General features: G+C 46.8%; 1 protein-coding gene across 3 annotated transcripts in view; it reads right to left on the minus strand.

Moving 5' to 3' along the window:
- The window catches only part of LOC147526212 (zinc finger protein 462-like), a 98,257-nt gene that overhangs the window by 16,766 nt on the left and 60,962 nt on the right, over window positions 1-20,529 (minus strand). For all 3 annotated transcript variants that reach the window (XM_086630219.1, XM_086630218.1, XM_086630217.1), the window contains exons 9-10: window positions 16,883-17,106; window positions 4,585-4,711 (exon numbers count right to left, since the gene is read on the minus strand). In XM_086630219.1, coding sequence (XP_086486345.1) covers window positions 4,585-4,711; window positions 16,883-17,106 — 351 coding nt within the window. The remainder of the gene's footprint in view (window positions 1-4,584; window positions 4,712-16,882; window positions 17,107-20,529) is intronic.

Here is a 20,529-nt window from a genome sequence, read left to right on the forward strand (position 1 = left end):
TGAATAACTTAATCCTTTTCCATGCGCATCTTCTTCCTTCTAGGTCCAAATATTTTCTTTTGTCCTTTACTAACAACCAATCATTCCTTTCCTTCTGTACAGGTTTTGACTAGAAGAAAGTTTTCTTCAAAGCAGCCCGTATAGTGCTGTGTTTTGGATTTATGATCAAAACAGTGTTGATAACACAGGGATGTTTTAATTGCTGAGCAGTGCTTACACAGCGTCAAGGCCTTTTCTGCTTCTCACATCACCCCACCAGCGAGGAGGCTGGGGGTGCATAAGAAGTTGGGAGGGGACACAGCTGGGACAGTTGACCCCAACTGACCAAAGGGATATTCCATACCATATGACATGCTCAGCATATAAAGCTGGGGGAAGAAGAAGGAAGGGAGGGACGTTCAGAGTGATGGTATTTGTCTTCCCAAGTCACTGTTACGTGTGATGGAGTCCTGCATTCTGGGAGATGGCTGAACACCTACCTGCTGATGGGAAGTAGTGAATTAATTCCTTATTTTCCTTTGCTTGCACTCGTGGCTTTTGCTTTCTCTATTAAACTATTTTTATCTTAACCAATGAGTTTTCTGACTTTTATCCTTCCAATTCTCTCCCCCATCCCACTGCAGAGGGAGCAAGCGAGGGGCTATGCGGGGTTTAGCTGCCTGCTGGGGTTAACACACAACACCTTCCCTCAGCAGTTCATCTCTGCTAAAATGGCATGCTGTCGTGGTTTAGCCCAGCCGGCGACTAAGCTACCACACAACCGTTCGCTCACTCCTCCCCTCAGTGAAGTGGAGAGGAGAAAAATGTAATAAAAGGACCGAGGGTTGAGACAAGAACAGAGGGAGCACCCACCAACCATGGTCCCGGGCAAAACGGACTCGGCTTGGGAACAAAACAATTCAATTTATTAACAGTTACTTGAGAGGATAAAGAGAAACAAAAGCCATATCTTAAAAACAACACCTCCCCCCTTCCCGTCTTTCCTTTCTTCCGGGCTCTACCTCCTCCCTCAGCGTCCCAGGGGGACAGGGAGTGGGGGAGTGCAGGTCAGTTCATCCCATGTTGTTACTGCTGCTCCTTTTCTTAAAGGAGGAGGAGTCTTTACACCCTTTTCCCTGCTCCAGTGGATCCCCTACTCACGAGGCAGTCCACAGACCTCCAACATGAGTCCTGTCCGCGGGATGCAATCCTTACCCATCGGATTGCTCCAGCGTGGGCTGTTACCATAGTCACAGATTCTTAGGGAGTTGCCACTCGCTCCGAGGTGGATCGTCCCACAAACATTAGATGCGCCTGTACTTTGTCGTGCGTCCCATTCTCCACGATCTCTCTCAGGCTCAGCATCTCTTCTCTAACGTGGGCTTCTCCACAGGCTGCGAGTGGGTCTCTGCTCCACTGAGTCTGTCCCAGCTGCAGGGATGTCACTGCCATCTCGCCACTGGTTGCAGGGGAAACTCAGCTCCAGTACACCTCCTCCCGTCCCATCTTCACTGACCCAGTGTCGGTGTGGCTGTTTCTCTCAGATCTCAGTCCTCTCTGGGTGAACTTGGCCCAGCAGACACCCCGGAAGCGGGGCGCTTCCGAGTTCTCCAAGCGGCGCCACCGCAGCCATCTTCAGCCGAGTGGTGCCGGCCTGGCACGGGCAGCCACCCGGCCAGGACGTGGGGAGCAGGGGCAGTGCCCTCCTCCCTTCTCTCCTCACTCTCGGGCAACGCACCTTTTCCGGTTCCTTTGTCCCAACTTAAATAGGGCAATTCGCAGAGGCGCTGATTGGCCCAACCCCGGCCCGAGGGGGATGGGAGTCAGATCTGGTGGCCAGAGACAGGTGTGACCGGGTTCCGAAACCAGAGAAGTCACAGGGAGCAAATACCCTCTCCGCCACCAGAACTCCTTCACACAAACTCAGCACACATGCCCAACTCCTTCTCCAAGGAAGAATAATTATTTTTTGGTCTGACATCCCAACAGCCCATTCTTTGCAACAACATACCTAAGTATAGCATACATCAGTCTTAAGCTGTTGATCTAGGCCACAGCTTGAATCACAGGAAGAAATCCTGGCTCTGATGAAGTCCTGGACTTTGGAGGGTTGAGCCAGGATTTCCTCCCAGATACTCAGAGACTGAAGATGCACTCTAGGCAAATCCCACCTCCTGGTAACACAATGAAGACTAAAATCAGCAAAAGCATCCAAGTGTTATAAAACATTGCAGTTTGGTGCAGTTTGAAAGCTGTGACATTAGCTACTGTTACAAGCAATATTTATGAGCATGGATATAGTCCTATCCCAATAGGGTGAAAATTTTTTAAATTGGAAGTAGTCTCTGAATATCAACTAGAAGATGATGTTAACGTGACACTGCAACCAAGGCATGTTAGCCATGTCTTTAGCACCTGTGTCAGTTGGACACTTGAAGATCACCACTATAAAGTGCAAGATACCATTTCACAAAAGATAAAGTCAGTAGAACTTGAACTTTTATAGAGGTAGATGGCATAAGGACTTTCCATATTTGTATCCACTGTAGTAAAAAAAAAAAAAAAAATTAAAAGTAGAACTGATATTACTTGAAAAGGAGAAAAATTAACAACTATCACTTCTAAAGGGAAGTTGGGAAAGAACAACAGTGAAATACAATTTGAGACATAAGCATGATTTTTAGATCACTCATTTGAACAGTCAAATACAATTTTTTTTCAGCCAATCACAGATATTAGACTGCAGGTGAAAAAAAACCCAAACAAACAAATTTGCTAAAACATTATACCTAGCTTAATTACTGATCACGCAAAGCACAGTTATGTCTGTTTCTCCCTGCAAATTTAAATCTCCAACCTAGAAGGTGGTATTCTTACATTTTCATAATAAGTATCAAAAATCTCAAGTATCCTGAAGCCAATTTAAATTATGATCTCAATTTTATTTTCTTCTCCCATGGTAGAGCTTATAGGGATTTATGAGGCTCAACTGATAGTACCTTCTTTTTCTTTGTCTGGATACCATGGTTTCCAGGGTCATTTCAAGCATCTGTGCTTGTGTGTAGTGCTGATGTAATCCTCACAAAGACAGCATGACTCTTCATCCCTTTCTAGCTGCTGGTCTACACAAAACATTAATGTCTGCTACAGCTGCAAGTTAGGGGAAGCTGGTCCTTTAGTCAAAGCATTAGACTTATTCTTTCAGCTCTGAAACTCTTAGGGTCACATCCCTCACTGAACAGACACTTGAACAAACTTCCACATGAGGGTGCAGAACATGTGTGAAACCAACATCCCTCCTGCTCCTCTCCTGATTTCTTTTAGGGCTGCTAACAAAGATCTCATGAAGGATGTTTTTCAATAAAAGTTGTTTCCTATCTAACTCACTCTCTTCCTCATTAAGTAAAGATATCACCAGTCACACTCGAAGTGTTAATGGCCCCTTCACGTTCTGTAAACTGCTTGTGAATCTAGCGATCTTAACTTTTACAGGTTTGAAAATACCTGGGGAGGCATGTTTTCTTTTGTGAACAACTCTTGAATTAACTTGAAATGAGTTTTCAATTGAAAACTGAAATTTCAGAAGGAAAAAGGTAAACATGACAGTATGCTTTTAGTTATAAGTACATAGAAACTTGGCAGCCTGCCCTCAGAATCAGGAGGTTGGATGACCCCTGGAACTTGATGATTAGGCATGACAAGGCTCACTGCCGTTTAGTTCAAATCAAGCTCCTTTTACTGTTGAACAAGAATTGCAAACATATTGCATTCAATTGATGAAGTCATGCACTATAGAGTAGATTGTGAGAATACATGGAGTCTTCCAGTCAGGATCAGATATTTGCACTAAAATTATTTTAATATTAAAGGCAAAAAACCACCAAACAAAACCACACACCCCCCAGTCCAATTCACCAAGAACTACCTTTCTTTATCCCTACTCAGCTAACCATCTGAACAATAAACACATGAATAAGGTTTACTGAACTCAGTGGGATTATTCATAGATGTGAATTTAGGCACAAATGTAAAGCACACAGTTGGAATGGTGATTTGGAGGTAAGAAATGGAACTACCCTGGCTTCAGAGTTGCCGACCAAAGTGATGGCAAAAGGGTCAACTCTCACAAAGAGGAGGGAAGGAATGCTTTGTAAGCACTGGACAGACAGTGGGCAGACAATAGCTCCAAAATAAGCTTGGCCACTGAACTATATCCCTCACTGTGGAGGGATATAGATGTGGAGCAGCAAAGCTGAACATGGGTTACCAACACAGAATAATCTGACAGCCCACTAAAATACTCCACTTATGTATTTTTCTAAGCCCTCATAGATGTTATTTGCACAGTCACAGATGTTACCAGTATTTTCTCATAACATTTTTTTTTGGAGCATGATTTGATTTTCTTAAACAGAAATCTTGTCATAAGCATTAAACCCACAAAATTCCTCCAGGAAGCGTCTTGATAAAAGCTCCATTTTGCCCATACTGACAAGCTTTCACGACTTAAGGAATCTGCTGTAGAGTCAATAGTTGATCTTGCTTGATGGAACTGGCAGGGTCCATTACAGTATCCAGCATAAAAGAAAAAGCAAAGATACTGACCTCTCTCTTCAGTCTTGTGGCTTAACTCTTTTTCTTCCTCACCACTGCTGGAGCTCTCTGTTTTTTCCTTCATTTGTTCCAGCTGATCCAAGTTAACCCATCCAACCAGCTCAAAATTACGACTCACCTTAAAAGAAATGGTTTTGTCAACAATAAACACCATCAACTATTGAAAAAAAAACAACCCACCAACAAAGCTATAGTCTGAAATGGAAAATTTATCAGGCACTGGTCAAATACATACTTGTTTCCCTTCGAACACAAATACATTCACTGTTAATGACCTTTCCTTTTTATACTAAATTTCTCCATTTTGCTTCTCAAGTAGATTCTATTATTTGAGAAGCTTTCCTCATTTTGAGGTATTGAAAGTAAAAAATCCAAGCAATGCTAAGCACTCTTGTATCCCTCCTTTCATGGGAGTGTAAAACTGATAGGATCAAGCATCACTATTGCACACCATCACTGCAGAAAAATCTTTTATTCAGCTTCATGTGTGAAAAGATGGGACCTGAGTGACCACTTTGACAGACAGAGCCCAAGTCATCGACTGTTCTTATAGACATTTAGGGGTGGGGGGCATGGAATGGGGGAATAGCTGCCCTGGTGTGGGTTCTCCATAGACTGGAGTTCCTTTGAGAGTATCTGCTCCACAATGAAGCACCTCCTACTTCTCTGTTGTTTCCCCCAATTCCCTCCTCCTCTCAGTTTCCTTGTTCTCTCTACAGTACCACCTACTCTCTCCATCATTTTCTGCCCTTTTTAAAATATGTTTTCAAAGAGGTGCCACCAGCTTCACTCATGGGCTCAGCTTTAGCCAGCAGTGGGTCCATTAATGAGCTGGCTGGAACCATCTCTGTCCGGCACAGGGCAGCCCCTGAACTCCCTCCACAGAGGCCATCCTTGCAGTCCCCGCCCTCCCTGCTACAAAAACCTTGCCATGTCCACCCAATACAAGCATATAACTTAAGATAGCACATATTGTGAGAAGCGATCAGGAGCTGCCCTGTGCCAGACAGAACCAATTGTAGCCAGCTCTGCAATGGACCCATAGCTGGCTAAAGCTGAGTCAATCAGCAAAGCCAGTGGTGCCTCTATGATAACATATTTAAGAAAGGGTAAAACACTGCATGGCAGTATGGGGGGGGGGGGGGGGGAAGTGTGAGAAACAACCCTGCAGACACCAAGGCCAGAGAAGAAGGAGTGGGAGGAGGTGTTCCAGGCACCAGAACAGAGATTCCCCTGCAGCCCATGGACAGGACCACACTGGAGCATGGGCTGAAGGAACTGCAGCCCATGGAGAGCCCATGCAGAAGCAGGTTCTTCTGACAGGAACTGCAACCTGTGGAGAGGACCCATATTGGAGCAGTTTGTGAAGGACTATGTGCCCTGTGGGAGGGACTCTATGCTGGAGCTGAGGAAAAGTGTGAGGAGGAAGGAGCGGCAGAGAGGAACTGCTATGAAATGACTGCAACTCCCATTCCCCATATCCTCGTCATCACTCGGGGTGGGGGGAGAAGGTAGAGGAGTGGGGAATGAAGCAGTGAAGCTGAGCTTGGGAAAAATAGGCTGGGATGGGGGGAGAAGGTGTTAAAGGTTGTTTGTTTCTCACCATCCAACTCTATTTTAATTATCAACAAATTAACTTAATTTTCACAGAATCAAAGAATATTAGGGATTGGAAGGGACCTCAAAGGATCATCTAGCCCAATCCCCCTGCCTGAGCAGGACCACCTAGATTAGATCACACAAGAACGCCTCCAGGTGGGTTTTGAACATCTCCAGAGAAGGAGACTCCATAACCTCTCTGGGCAGCCTGTTCCAGTGTTCTGTTACCCTTACTGGGAAGAAGTTCTTCCTCATGTTTAAGCGGAACCTCCTATGTTCCACCTTATATCCATTTCCCCTTGTCCTATCATTGGATGCCACTGAGAAGAGCCTGGCTCCATCCTCATGACAGTCACCCTTTACATATTTATAAACATTAATGAGGCCCCTCCTCAGTCTCCTCTTCTCCAAGCTAAAGAGACCCAGCTTCCTCAGCCTTTCCTCATAAGGGAGATGCTCCACACCCTTAATCACCTTTGTGGCCCTGCACTGGACTCTCTCAAGCAGTTCCTTGTCCTTCTTGAACTGAGGGGCCCAGAACTGGACACAATATTCCAGATGCAGCCTCACCAGGGCAGAGTAGAGGGGGAGGAGAACCTCTCTTGACCTACTAACCACACCCCTTCTAATACACCCCAGGATGCCATTGGCCTTCTTGGCCACAAGGGCACGTTGCTGGCTCATGGTCATCCTGCTGTCCACCAGGACCCCCAGGTCCCTTTCCTCTGTGCTGCTCCCCAACAGTTCAGTCCCCAACTTGTACTGGTACATGGGGTTGTTCTTACCCAAATGCAAGACTCTACACTTGCCCTTGTTGTATTTCATTAAATTTCTCCCCGCCCAACTCTCCAGCCTGTCCAGGTCTCTCTGAATGGCAGCGCAGCCTTCAGGTGTGTCAGCCACTCCTCCCAGTTTAGTGTCATCAGCAAACTTGCTGACCATGCACTCTATCCCCTCATCCAAGTCATCGATGAATATGTTGAACAATACTGGTCCCTGTACCGACCCTTGAGGGACTCCACTGATTACAGGCCTCCAATTGGACTCTGTCCCATTGACCACTACTCTCTGGCTTCTATCCTTCAGCCAGTTCACAATCCACATCACTACCCGATCATCCGGACCACACTTCCTCAGTTTAGCTGTGAGGATGCCGTAGGAGACTGTGTCAAATGCTTTACTGAAGTCAAGATAGACCACATCCACTGCTCTACCATCATCCACTCACTGGGTGATGTCCTCATAAAAGGCTATCAGGTTTGTCAAGCATGACTTCCCCTTAGTGAAGCCATGTTGACTGCCCCTAATGACCCTCTTATCCTTGATATGCCTAGAGACAGCACCAAGGATAAGTTGTTCCATCATCTTTCCAGGGATGGAGGTGAGGCTGACTGGTCTATAGTTACCTGGGTCTTCCTTCTTGCCCTTTTTGAAGACCGGAGTGACATTTGCTTTCCTCCAGTCCTCAGGCACCTCCCCCGTTCCCCATGATTTAGCAAAGATGATGGCGAGTGGCCCGGCAATGACATCCGCCAGCTCCCTCAGCACCCGCGGGTGCATCCCATCAGGACCCATGGACTTATGGATGGCCAGGTTGCTTAACTGGTCCCTAACCAAGTCCTCATCAACCAGGGTAGACTCCTCCTCTATCCTGACTTCCTCAGGAGCCTCAGGGTTCCGGGGCTCATCAGGATAGCCTCCAGCAGTATAGACTGAGGCAAAGAAGGCATTCAGTAACTCTGCCTTCTTCTTATCCTCTGTCACCAGGGCACACTCCTCATTCACCAGTGGGCCTACATTGCCTCTAGTGTTAGTTTTATCTGCAATGTATTTAAAGAAGCCCTTTCTGTTGTCCTTGACCTTTCTTGCAAGGTTTAATTCCAAGGAGGTCTTAGCTTTCCTAGTTGCCTCCCTACATCCTCTGACGGCAGACCTATATTCCTCCCAAGTGGCCTGCCCCTCCTTCCATGATCTGTACACTCTCTTTTTCCACTCGAGTTTGCCCAACAGTTCCCCATTTAATCATGCAGGTCTCTTGGTGCCCTTTCTTGACTTCCTACCTGTTGGGATGCACCGGTCTTGAGCTCGGAAGAAGAGGTCCTTGAAGGCTAACCAACTATCTTGGGCCCCTTTACCTTCCAGTACTCTGTCCCATGGGATTTCTCCTAGCAATTGTTTGAAAAGATCAAAGTTGGCCCTACTGAAGTCCAGGGTTCTAGTTCTGCTAGGTATTCTCTTCCTGCCACATGAGATCCTGAACTCCACCATTTCATGGTCACTACAACCAAGACTACCCTCGACCTTCAGCGCTTCAACCAGACCCTCCTTATTAGTGAGAATAAGATCCAGCAGTGCTCCTCTCCTAGTAGGCTCATCCACCATTTGCATCAGGAAGTTATCATCAATGCACTGAAGGAGCCTCCTGGACTGTGGATGGCTGGCTGAGTAGGCCTTCCAGCAGATATCAGGATAGTTGAAGTCCCCCATGACAACCAGGGCCTGCATTTGCGAGACTGCTGTCAGCTGCCTGTAGAAGGCCTCATCAACCTTCTTATCCTGATCCGGTGGTCTGTAATAGACACCAATAACAGTATCACACATGCCAGATTGTCCTTTAATTCGCACCCACAAGCTCTCAACTTGCTCCTGGTCCGCCCCTGGACAGAACTCAATGCACCCTAGTTGCTCCCTCACGTAAAGAGCAACTCTACCACCTCACCTTGCTGGCCTGTCTTTCCTGAAGAGGACATAGCCATCCATGACCACATTCCAGTCATGTGAGCTGTCCCACCAAGTCTCAGTAATTGCTACCAGATCATAACCCCCTGATCAAACACAAATTTCTAACTCCTCCTGTTTGTTCCCCATGCTGCGTGCATTGGTGTACAGGCATTTCAGAGAGCCAGCTGAGCACACCGATGTCACCCTAGGGGGGTGGGAGGCCTTATTCCCTGAGCCTAGTTTACTGAGCCCAGTTATATCCCCCTCCCCCTTCAAACCTAGTTTAAAGCCCTCTCCATGAGCCCCAACAGCTCATGAGCAAGAATCCTTTTCCCCCTTTGAGACAGCTGAAATCCATCAGTTGCCATCAGAACCAGGTCTGTGAAAGCCTCCCCATGATCAAAGAAAACAAATTTCTGTCAGTGGCACCAGCCTCTGAGCCATCTGTTAATCAAGTGTGTTTTCCTGTTCCTATCTGTATTCTTTCCTGTCACTAAAGGGATTGAGGAAAACACTACCTGCACTCCTGACCCTTCAACCAATCGCCCCAATGCCCTGAAGTCCCTTTTGATGGCTTTTGGACCTCTCTCTGTTACCTCATCAGTTCCGACCTGCATGACCAGTAATGGATAATAATCAGAGGGCTGTACCAGACCAGGGAGTTTCCTAGTGACATCCCTGACCCGGGCCCCAGGGAGGCAGCAGACTTCCCTGTGGGTTGGGTCTGGTCGACATATTGGCCCCTCTGTTCCCTTCAGAAGGGAATCACCTATGACAATTACCCTCCTTCTTTTTTTAATAGAGGCAGTCAGAATGCATGGGCCAGACTGTCTCACCTTAGGCAACCCCCTGGGTGGGCCCTCATCTATATTTTCCTCTTCTGATGGGGTTTTAATGCCAATGGCAGTCCGACTAGGCTTTGGTGACACCTCCAAGCAGGGAGAACCATCATCCTCACTGTTATCCAGTTCCCCTTGCAGAGCACTGTACCTGTTATGTAAAGACACCTGGGGGGTTGGAGGAATTGCCAGGCAGTTGCGCTTGCCACACCGAGCAGGGACCTTGTGCCATTGCCCCGTCCCCTAATTCCTCACATTCCCTGATCCTCTTTAACCTCTCCACTTCTTCTTTCAGCTCTGCCACAACCAGATTATGGAAGCTGTCAATTTCCCTCTCACTTTCCCTAATTTTTCTTAACCTACTCACCTCCTCCCTGAGCTCCAACACCTCATCCTGGAGCTGTGCCACCCGGCTTAGCAGGTCATCAACCTGCTCACACCTCACACAGCCATCCTCAGGATTGCTCCCAGCTACCAGGGAAAAGCCATGACATTCCTCACAGCCTGTGACCTGAACGCCAATATCCCTTCGAGTGGGTGCTAAAAGCACAATTCTCCTCCTCCGAGAAGCCACCATGACTCCTTGATAAGGTGAAGCACTCCAAACTTTGTTGGAGACATGGACAGTGGGATCGAGTGCACCCTCAGCAAGTTTGCAGATGACACCAAGTTGCGTGGTGTTGTGGACATGCTGGAGGGAAGGGATGCCATCCAGAGGGACCTTGACAGGCAGGAGAGGTGGCCATTCTATAAAAAAATCCCATCCAACGAGCTGTAAGCAGCAGCAGTTGCCCCCTTGTTAGGCAGGAACAATAGGTTTGCTTGCCTCCTACTCGGTAAGGCAAGCCTCGTACTGAGGCTATTTATAGCCCAGTGACCCGCGGGTGTGCTGGCACCGCCCCGGCTCTCACAGCAACCTGCCTATGCTGGCACCGCCCCCAACAGCGGCAGATCTGGTCCCGGCTGGAAAATGCTTCAAGAAAGCCCCCAAACAGAGCTTTTCTTCGGCTTTTTTCTGTAGCAGCTCTCCCCAGTCGCAGTCTTACCTGCTCTGAAGTGGATCTCCACAGAATTTTTCCCCAAGTCCAGTCTGTTTTGCCCCTGACAGTAATTGGTAAGTGGTCTCCCTGTCTTGATCTATGAGCTTTTTCATCATTTTTTTTCCCTGTACTGGTTTTAATTGGGACAGAATTAATTTTCTTTACAGTAGCTTGTATGGGGCTATGTTTTGGAATTGTGCCAGAAACATTGTTGATAACACATGGATGTTTTAATTATTGCTGAGCAGCGCTTACACAGTGTCAAGGCCTTTTCTACTTCTCATACCGTTCCACCAGCGAGGAGGCTGGGGGTGCACAAGAAGTTGGAAGGGGACACAGCTGGGACAGCTGACTCCAACTGACCAAATGGATATTTCATATCATATGATGTCACGCTCAGCATATAAAGCTAGGGGGAGAAGAAGCAAGAGAGGGATGTTCGGAGTGATGGCATTTGTCTTCCCAAGTCACTGTTATGCGTGATGGAATCCTGCTTTTCTGAAGATGGCTGAACACCTGCCTGCCAATGGGAAGTAGTGAATGAATTCCTTATTTTGCTTTGCTTTTGTGCGTGGCTTTTGCTTTCCCTATTAAACTGTCTTTATCTCAGTCCATGAGTTTTCTCACTTTTACTCTTCTAATTCTCTCCCCTATCCCACCAGAGGAGAGTGAGCAAGTGACTCTGTGGGGCTGAGCTGACTGCTGGGGTTAACCCACAACACTGCCCTTGTCCTATTTGAGGAGGGGGAGTGAGAGAGTGACTGGGTGGGCCTCTCCCTGCCAGCCAAGATCAACCCACCACATGGTAGCATATCAGCTGTCCTAGTTTTGGCTGGGACAGAGTTAGTTCTTCTTCTTAGCAGTTAGAAGAGCTCTGTGTTTTGGATTAGTATGAGATTTTTTTTATGAGAAGACTGTTGATAGCATGCTGATGTTTATAGTTGGTGCTGAGACAATTAAGGACCTTTCAGCTTCCCGTGTTTTCCCAGTGTGCAGGAGCACAATAGGCTGGGAGGAGCATAGCCAGGACAAAGGGCCCACAACTCCTCTTAGGATTGGAACTTAGACTTAGGACTGAGGGCCAAAATGGACAATGGAATATTCCATATCATGCAACAACATGCCCAATATATAGATGAGAGTTGACTGGGAAGTTTGGAATTCTCTTCCAAGGTCTCTCTTGGACTCTTTGTCTCTCGGAGTTCTCTCTCTCTCTCTCACTCTCTTGTCAGGCCTCTCACTCATCCAGGATTGCGGTGTTGGGACTTACCTGTTTCAGGATTGCTTGCTGGGATGAGACAGGTGTTGGTCACTGGGTGGTGAGCAATTACATTGTGCATCACTTGTTTGCATATATTATTATAATTATATATTATTATTTTACATTATTACTTTTAATTTCATATTATTATTATTATTAAATTGTTCTTATCTCAACCCATGAGTCTCTTTCCCTTTTCCCCTTTAATTCTCTTCCCCATCCCCTGGGGGTGGTGGAGGGTGAGTGAGCAGCTGTGTGGTGTTTAGTTGCCAGCTGGGTTAAACTGTGACATCAGCAAATAGCAAGCTACCCTAAATATAGCAGTGTTTTAGTATCATGTTCCTAGAACTGACAGCTATGTTGAGGTTCTCTGACTTAACAAGTTATCTATTAGAGTTAACAAAGAATCATAGAGAATCATAGAATGGTTAGGGCTGGAAGGGACCTTCAAAGGTCATCTAGTCCAACCCCCCTGCAAGGAACAGGGATATTTCCAACTAGATCAGGTTGCTCAGGGCCTCGTCCAACCTGGCCTTGAACGTCTCCAGGGATGGAGCATCCACCACCTCTCTGGGCAACCTGTTCCAGTGTTCTACAACTCTCATGGTAAAAAATTTTTTCCTAATATCCAATCTGAATCTACCTCCCTCTATTTTAAAACCATTACCCCTTGTCCTATCACAACAGGCCCTCCTGAAGAGCCTCTCCCCATCTTTCTTGTAGGCCCCCTTGAGGTACTGGAAGACTGCTATAAGGTCACCCCGGAGCCTCCTCTTCTCCAGGCTGAACAGCCCCAACTCTTTCAGCCTGTCCTCATAGGAAAGGTGCTCCAGCCCTCTTATCATCTTCGTGGCCCTCCTCTGGACCCTCTCCAACTGGTCCATGTTCTTCTTATGTTGGGGGCTCCAGAACTGGACGCAGTACTCCAGGTGAGGTCTCACGAGGGCAGAGTAGAGGGGGAGAATCACCTCCCTCGACCTGCTGGCCACGCTCCTCTTGATGCAGCCCAGGATGCGGTTGGCCTTCTGGGCCGCAAGAGCACATTGCCGGCTCATATTGAGCTTCTCGTCCACCAGTACTCCCAAGTCCTTCTCAGGGCTGCTCTCGATCCATTCACCACCCAGTCTGTATTTGTGCCTGGGATTGCCACGACCCAGATGTAGGACCTTGCACTTGGCCTGGTTGAACTTCATGAGGTTGGCACGGGCCCACCTCTCCAGCCTGTCGAGGTCCCTCTGGATGGCATCCCTCCCTTCCAGCGTGTCGACGGCACCACACAGCTTGGTGTCATTGGCGAACTTGCTGAGGGTGCACTCCATGCCACTGTCCATGTCACCAACAAAGATGTTGAAGAGGGCCGGGCCCAACACGGACCCCTGAGGGACGCCACTCGTGACCGGTCTCCACTTGGACATCGAGCCGTTGACCACCACTCTCTGAGTGCGGCCATTGAGCCAACTCCTTATCCACCGAGTGGTCCATCCATCAAACCCATGCCTCTCTAGTTTAGAGAGAAGAATGTCGTGCGGGACAGTGTCAAAAGCTTTGCACAAGTCCAGGTAGATGATATCCATTGGTCGACCCTTGTCCACCGATGCTGTCACCCCATCATAAAAGGCCACCAAGTTGGTCAGGCACGATCTGCCTTTGGTGAAGCCATGTTGGCTGTCACCCACCACCTCCTTGCTCTCCATGTGCCTTAGCATGGTTCCCAGGAGAATCTGCTCCATGACCTTGCCAGGCACAGCGGTGAGGCTGACCGGCCTGTAGTTGCCCGGGTCCTCCTTGTTTCCCTTTTTAAAAATGGGGGTTATGTTCCCTCTCTTCCAGTCATCGGGGACCTCGCCAGACTGCCACGACTTCTCAAATACAATGGCCAGTGGCTTGGCAACTTCATCCGCCAGTTCCTTCAGGACCCGCGGATGGATCTCATCAGGTCCCATGGACTTGTGCACCTTCAAGTTCCTCAGATGTTCCCGAACCTGCTCTTCAAGTACAGTGGGCGGTGGTTCATCCTCACAGTCCCTGCTAGTTCTTTCCACAGCTTGGGTGGTAAGACAAGAGGCTTTATCAGTGAAGACTGAGGCAAAAAAGTCATTGAGTAACAGCCTTCTCTATGTCCTGGGTAACCAGAGCACCAGTATCCTTCTGGAGGGGGCCTACATTCTCCTTGGACTTCCTTTTGTCCCCTGCATACCTATAGAAGCTTTTCTTATTGCTTTTTATATCTCTTGCTGTCATGGTTTGATGGGGGGGGGGGGTGGTTCTGGTAGCAGGAGAAGGGTTTTGCTCCCTGCGACCTCCCTGGTTTTGGAACCGGGTTAGGGTTAGTTCTGGCCACCAGATCAGACTGCCATCTCCCTCGGGGTTGAGCCAATAGGGCGCCTCTGCGAATTGCCCTATTTATGTCAGGACAAAGGAACCGGAAAAGGTGCTTTGCCCAGGATCGAGCAGAGAAGGGAGGAGGACACTGCCCCTGCTCCCTGGCTCCCGGCCGGGCGGCTGCCTGTGTTGGGCCGGCGCCGCCCACGGAGAATGGTGGCGGCGGAGCCAGCTGGGGAACTCGGGGGCACCCCACTCCCGGGGTGCCCACTGGGCTGAGTTCACCTGGAGAGGACTGAGATCTGAGAGAAACAGCCGCATCGACAGCAGGTCAGTGAGGATGGAGCGGGAGGAGGTGTGCCGGAGCCGAGTTTCCCCTGCGGCTGATGGTGAGATAGCAGGCGGCCCCCCTGCAACCAGGACGGCCTCGGTGGAGCAGAGACCCACTCGCAGCCCGTGGGGAGAAGATGCCTGAGCCTGAGGATGGTCGTGTTGGGGTGCACGACAAGGCAGAGAGGCATCTGGAGTCTGCGTGACGACCCACGCTGGAGCGAGTGGCTACAGCTCCCTAAGTACCCGAGACTGTGGTAAAGTCCACACCGGAGCAATCTGTGGGGAAGGATTGTTTCCAGTGGGCTGGACTCACGCTGGAGAAGTTTGTGGATTTTTCCTCGTGGGTAGGGAATCCATTGGAGCAGGGGAAAAGGGTGTAAGGACTCCTCCTCCTTTAAGAAAGAAGCAGCAGTAACAGCACGGAATGAACTGACCTGCACTCCCCCAGTCCCTGTCCCCTGTGCTGCTGGGGGGAGGAGGTAGAGCCGGGAGGAAAAGGAAAGGGGGGGGGAAGGTGTCGGTTTTAAGATCTGGTTTTGTTTCTTTCTGTCCTCTCAAGTAATTGGTTTTGTTTCCCTTTGTCCTTCTAAGTAATCATTAATAAACTGTTTTGCTTTGAGAAAGCCCTGTCTGTTTTGCCCAGGACCATGGTTGGTGGGTGCTCCCTCTGTTCTTGTCTCAACCCTCAGTCCCTTTGTTTTTTTTTTCTCTCCTCTCTACTTTACTGGAGTGGGAGAGACTGTGTGAGTTTTAGTTGCTGGATCAGCCTAAAACCACGACACCTGCCAAATTCAATTCCTTCAGGGCTTTAGCCTTCCTCACCTGATCCCTGGTCACTCGTACAGCTTCTCTGTATTCCTCCCAGGCTATCTGTCTCCGCTTCCACCCTCTATAGGCTATCCTCTTCATTTTCAGTTGGTCCAGGAGCTCCTTGCTCATCCATGCAGGCTTCCTGGTCTTTTTGCCCGACTTGTTCTTCATCGGGATGCACCTCTGCTGAGCTTGGAGAAGACCCCATGCATGGCACTTACTGTGACTCAGTTCATGCACAGAAACTCTTCAAGATGCAGTAAGCCAATAGTGCACCTGAGCTCAGAGAGTGGGCGCAAATTAGCCAGATAACATTTAGAAACAATTAAAGAAAGATGGGGGGAAATAACCCTTACTACTGGGAGTAATCACTTCAGGTTTTTATTACAGAGAAGGGAGATCCAAGTAGAGGGAAAAATCTTCCCAGCCTGATGCACTCACTCAGAGGGGTGGGGAATAGTGTTTCTTGTATCTCCTAGGATCCTTGCTGTGGTCACTGGGAGATGTGCGACATCTCAGATACCAGTTAAACTGTAGAAAGATTCTCAAGTAGCAATAAGGAGCAATAAAGGGAGACAAGCATACCAATCCAATATAAATTCATAGTGTTCATTTTTAAAATGCAATCAGTTTTTATGGTATATTTGACATTCATTTTGTCAATTTTTTTTGAGGGGGGGCAAAAATGTTGTTCAGTCAACAAAGCGTGAACAAGTTTTCACTGAGAATCAGGCAGCTCAGCTCCTGATAGTCGGATTAAATGAGTTCCCCCCCTACAAACTTACAAAAAAATACTCTGTAAACATGCCTCAGTTCTAGAATTTTGCTACTCTCACAGCAACACAGCTGAGAACTACAGAAATCCAAAGCAGGTAGAAGTCTGTGGAAAGCTTTCTAGTGACTTCTCCACGTATGGACCAAGTCTGCACTCAGAAGGTTCCACACAAACACCAAAGCAGCCTTAACTTAAGCAGTAAGTACAACAAGCTTCTATCTTTCCTTTGTTAAATGTAAACTGGAATGTACTGCCTTGTGATATTAAAATATGCATGGCATGTCACTTTGCCCAAGTTGCCAGAGCAATCTCATGCTTTGGAAGCTCCTGTGTCTTAGAGTGTCTGAATCACACAGTCTTAATGTTGTTTCATAACTTAAAAAAAAAAAACAACAAACCTCACAATATAAACAAATGCTTTTTCTGAAAAAATACAGAACTTGAGAGAAATTGAAGTCCAGCACAGGAGCCTTCTCCAAATTTGGGGAAAAAAAAAGCAGGTTGGCTATTCAGAGCAGACATGCAAATAAACTAGGTATAGCATTTGCAAGAAGTAGATTGTTACAAATTAAATCCCTTTGGATGTTACCTTGTGCTCATCTCGAAGATGAGTGTCCAGCTCCTCTGTGTGTTTGGTCTCATAGTAGCAGAGTTGACATTTGTAAGGTTTAAGTTCATTGTGCTTCTCTATGTGTTGCTGCAAACTCTCATCACTGGAGCAGGTAAAGGTACACTTATCACAGCGGAAAACAACTCCCTGCATGTATTTTGACAGTTTGGAACGGCAAACTTCAATGGGAACAACCCGCTCTTCTGTGGAGAGAGGGGAATGTTTATTAAGTTTTAAGAAATAAAAGCCATCAGGCAATGTGTCAACGGCTTGTAACATACCACTCACGCAAGAAACAGGATCTGCTATTTCTGTATGCAATCCATCTACTGAGCTAAAACTAGACCAACAAAGAAATACAAGAAAATTCCCTTTCTATACAGATAGAGTTAATCCTACATGATTCCAAATGCAGATGTCCTTGTAAATGTAACCGCTAATTAGGTGAACAGAATGGGAAGAAGAGAATTGGGGCAGATAAGAGTGTTGAGGCAGATTTGTGAGACAGAGTAGCAGAGCCTAGAAATATAAAAGCAGACATAAATCAGTCAGACCAAGCTGCATTCTGGTTCAATACATGACAGAAGCCGGTAAAAGGTGCTAGAACTGTAATAAACATGGAGCATGTAGGGTGATTCCCAATACATCACCCTCCCAGCTTCTGATGATCAGAGCTGATATTCTCACCATCACATTTAATGCTACTCACTGGGGGATTGAGAGGTTGTGTGCAGCAGTATCTTCTCCTGAAGGTGATTGTGCAGAGATCAGCCGGGGCAGAAACTTTTAATACACCCTCAGGTTTTTAATAGTTAAGATTCAAAATCCACACATACTTAATTTCACGCTTCCCACAATTCTGATTATGCTACAAGCATGTATTGAAAATGCTCTCACTGAGTTATTAAACTCTCTACTTCCTTCCTCTTATGCAAAACACAAACTTTTAATAGGGCAGCACAATTAATTTCAGTCTTTCTCTAATTAATTTTAGTCTTTCTCTTTTCTCTATAGAGCCAGAATCCTGATGGGTGCAACATTTATCCACTGTGATTCTCTGCACTGTGCATGCGGGGGAAATCCCAAATTTTACCTTTCAGCAGGGGGTCACCAGATCTTCACTACAGCTTTTGTTACTCAACTGTCCTTTTGAAGTAGAACACTGATATGTAGTACTATTATTCCTTATGGACTGCAGATTAAAGGAAGAGTTTGATCTTCCTTGTGAAGATCATAATTAATGATATCTTAAAACAAACAAACAAACAAAAATAAGCCCAGGCCTGATTCTTAGAGGGTAAACATGAAGGATCAGGGACTTGTGTGCATTGACACATTTCTTATAATTTCTATAGGGAGGCAAGAGCTACAGAATTCATCTATTTGTCTTTGGCCAATGCATAACCCCCACTGCTCATGAGCCTTATTTTCCACAGCCCATCAAAATATTTCACCCTCCTCAGTTTGTTCTCTTCCCTGTCCTCCCCTTTTTTTAAACATGGAAGTTTTCCTACCTCACAACTTTCTCTTTGTGCACTTTAAAAAGTGGAAGTTTCCCCCAAAGCTATATCTGAGTGAGACTCTGAAAACTCATTATTCCTCTCCAGCTAATGAAGTTGTTGCAAAAAAAAATGCTGAGTTGTGTCCATTCAGGGTCAAGTGGGAAAAGAGACAGAGGTGCAGGTGCACATGCTCTAAGATATAATAGGAGTTAAAGGTGTGATTTTGAACGCATAAAAAGAATATTTTAAAAGGTATTTACAGCTCTGTGCAATTGAATTCACTGAAATAAGGTAATGTTTTTAAAAGTGAAAAAAATTCCAACAACAAGTTTTTAAAAGAGAAACACTATTTAAAGCATTTGAAAATTAGATTTTTCTCTAGCACATGACACATTTTAACAAACACTAAAGCAGAGGATGGTATAAAAGGTTTTATCCATCACTTTGGAGCAATGCACCATCTTAATTCATATTAGTAAAACCCATCTTCTCACTGACAATCACCCCCACATACACCTGCCAAATCACAGGCAACACAACATAGACTGACTTCCCACCTGATCTTGGACTTGCCTTATGTCCTAGTTTTAGCTGGGACAGAGGTGTTTTTTTTAACAGCTAGAAAAGCTCCATGTTTTGGTTTTAATCAGAGGCTCACTCTGAGAAGAACGCTGATAACAAGCTGCCAAGGACTTTTCAGTGTGCCGGAGTGCAGAAGCACGGCGGGATAAGGGGGGAGCATAGCTGGGACAAGGGGGACACGATTCCCCTTGTGATTTGTGTGGAACTTAAGACTGAGGGCCAAACTGGCCAATTAGTATTCCATATCATGCAGCGTCATGCCCAGTATAAAAGTGAGGGTCAGACGGGAAGAAGGGCTTTTGCGCTTTGGCTTTTGCCGCTTTTGCTCTTTTGCGCTTGCTGTGTTTTTCGCTCTATTGCTTTTCTTTTTTTTTTTTTTTTTTTTTTTCCCCTTTCCTCTCTCTCTCCCAGTACTCCCACTCTCGGAGTACTATCTCTCCCTCTCTGCCCCTCTCTATTTCGGGGCCTCGCGTTCGTCCAGGATTTGCAGTTTTCGGGACGAGACGGGCTTTGCATACGAGGGGGTGGTGAGCACCTACATTGTATTAAATCACTCTTATCTCAACCCACGGGTTTCACGTTTATCCTTTAATTCTCTCCCTCATTCCTGGGGGTGGGGGAGGGGGAGTGACCGGCTGTGTGTGGGGGGGACGGTTTAACCTAACCCACGACAGTCTTAATTGGCGCCCAACGTGGGGCTCAAAGGGGTTGAGATAACGATGTTGCTGGCTGGAATGCTGTTTGTTATGCTCGCATACATGTTACCGGACATTCATAATTTATTGTCTTATCTACCCTATATGATGTTAGGTGGAATGTTTATGCGGTTTTCTGGCTCTGGGTGTTGGACTAGCATGAAAAGTATGTTATTGGTAATTAAGGGTTTTGCTATACTGTACGGTGTAACTCTGATAAGATCATCGGTGCTGGGACCGGCGCAGTCTTTGTATTCGGCGGTGCAGAGGGGGATGGTGATGTGGAGCTCGTTTATTAATTTTGAGCGTCACCTGGCGGATATCATCGCCAATTATACCGGTGACTTTTCATTCACAAAAGCTTATGTTGATTTTGATAATGCCGAACATCATTGGAATAATTTAAATGGTTTGATTGTCCTGCAAGGTCTCCTGAATATATGTTTAATTATCTATATATTCAAAATCAACCGGCCATTTAGGGGTGTATATCAATTTATTTCTCGGGTTATTGTGCTTGCCATCTCAACTCCCATGACAAGCACTATAGCTACTCAGACTACAACGTTATCAGTTGCCCCCGTAAGGAAAAGAAAATGTATACAAAAGTTAGAAGATGAAGAAGAGCAATCAGGGCCATCACAACAACCAAATGAGGAAGAGCAACCAGGGCCATCAGAGCAACCAGACAAAGAAGAGCAACCAGGGCCATCACAACGATTGGAGGAAGAGCAACCGAGGAAATGTGTGCGAAAGTCAGAACGTAGAGGAGAGGATGATGATGATGAAGAGCGACCAGGGCCATCACGAGAAATGAAGCGAGAGCGTTCTGTTTCACCCCAGAGGA

This window comes from Tauraco erythrolophus, chromosome W, assembly GCF_009769465.1.
Source record: "Tauraco erythrolophus isolate bTauEry1 chromosome W, bTauEry1.pri, whole genome shotgun sequence".
NCBI classification, from domain to species: domain Eukaryota; kingdom Metazoa; phylum Chordata; class Aves; order Musophagiformes; family Musophagidae; genus Tauraco; species Tauraco erythrolophus.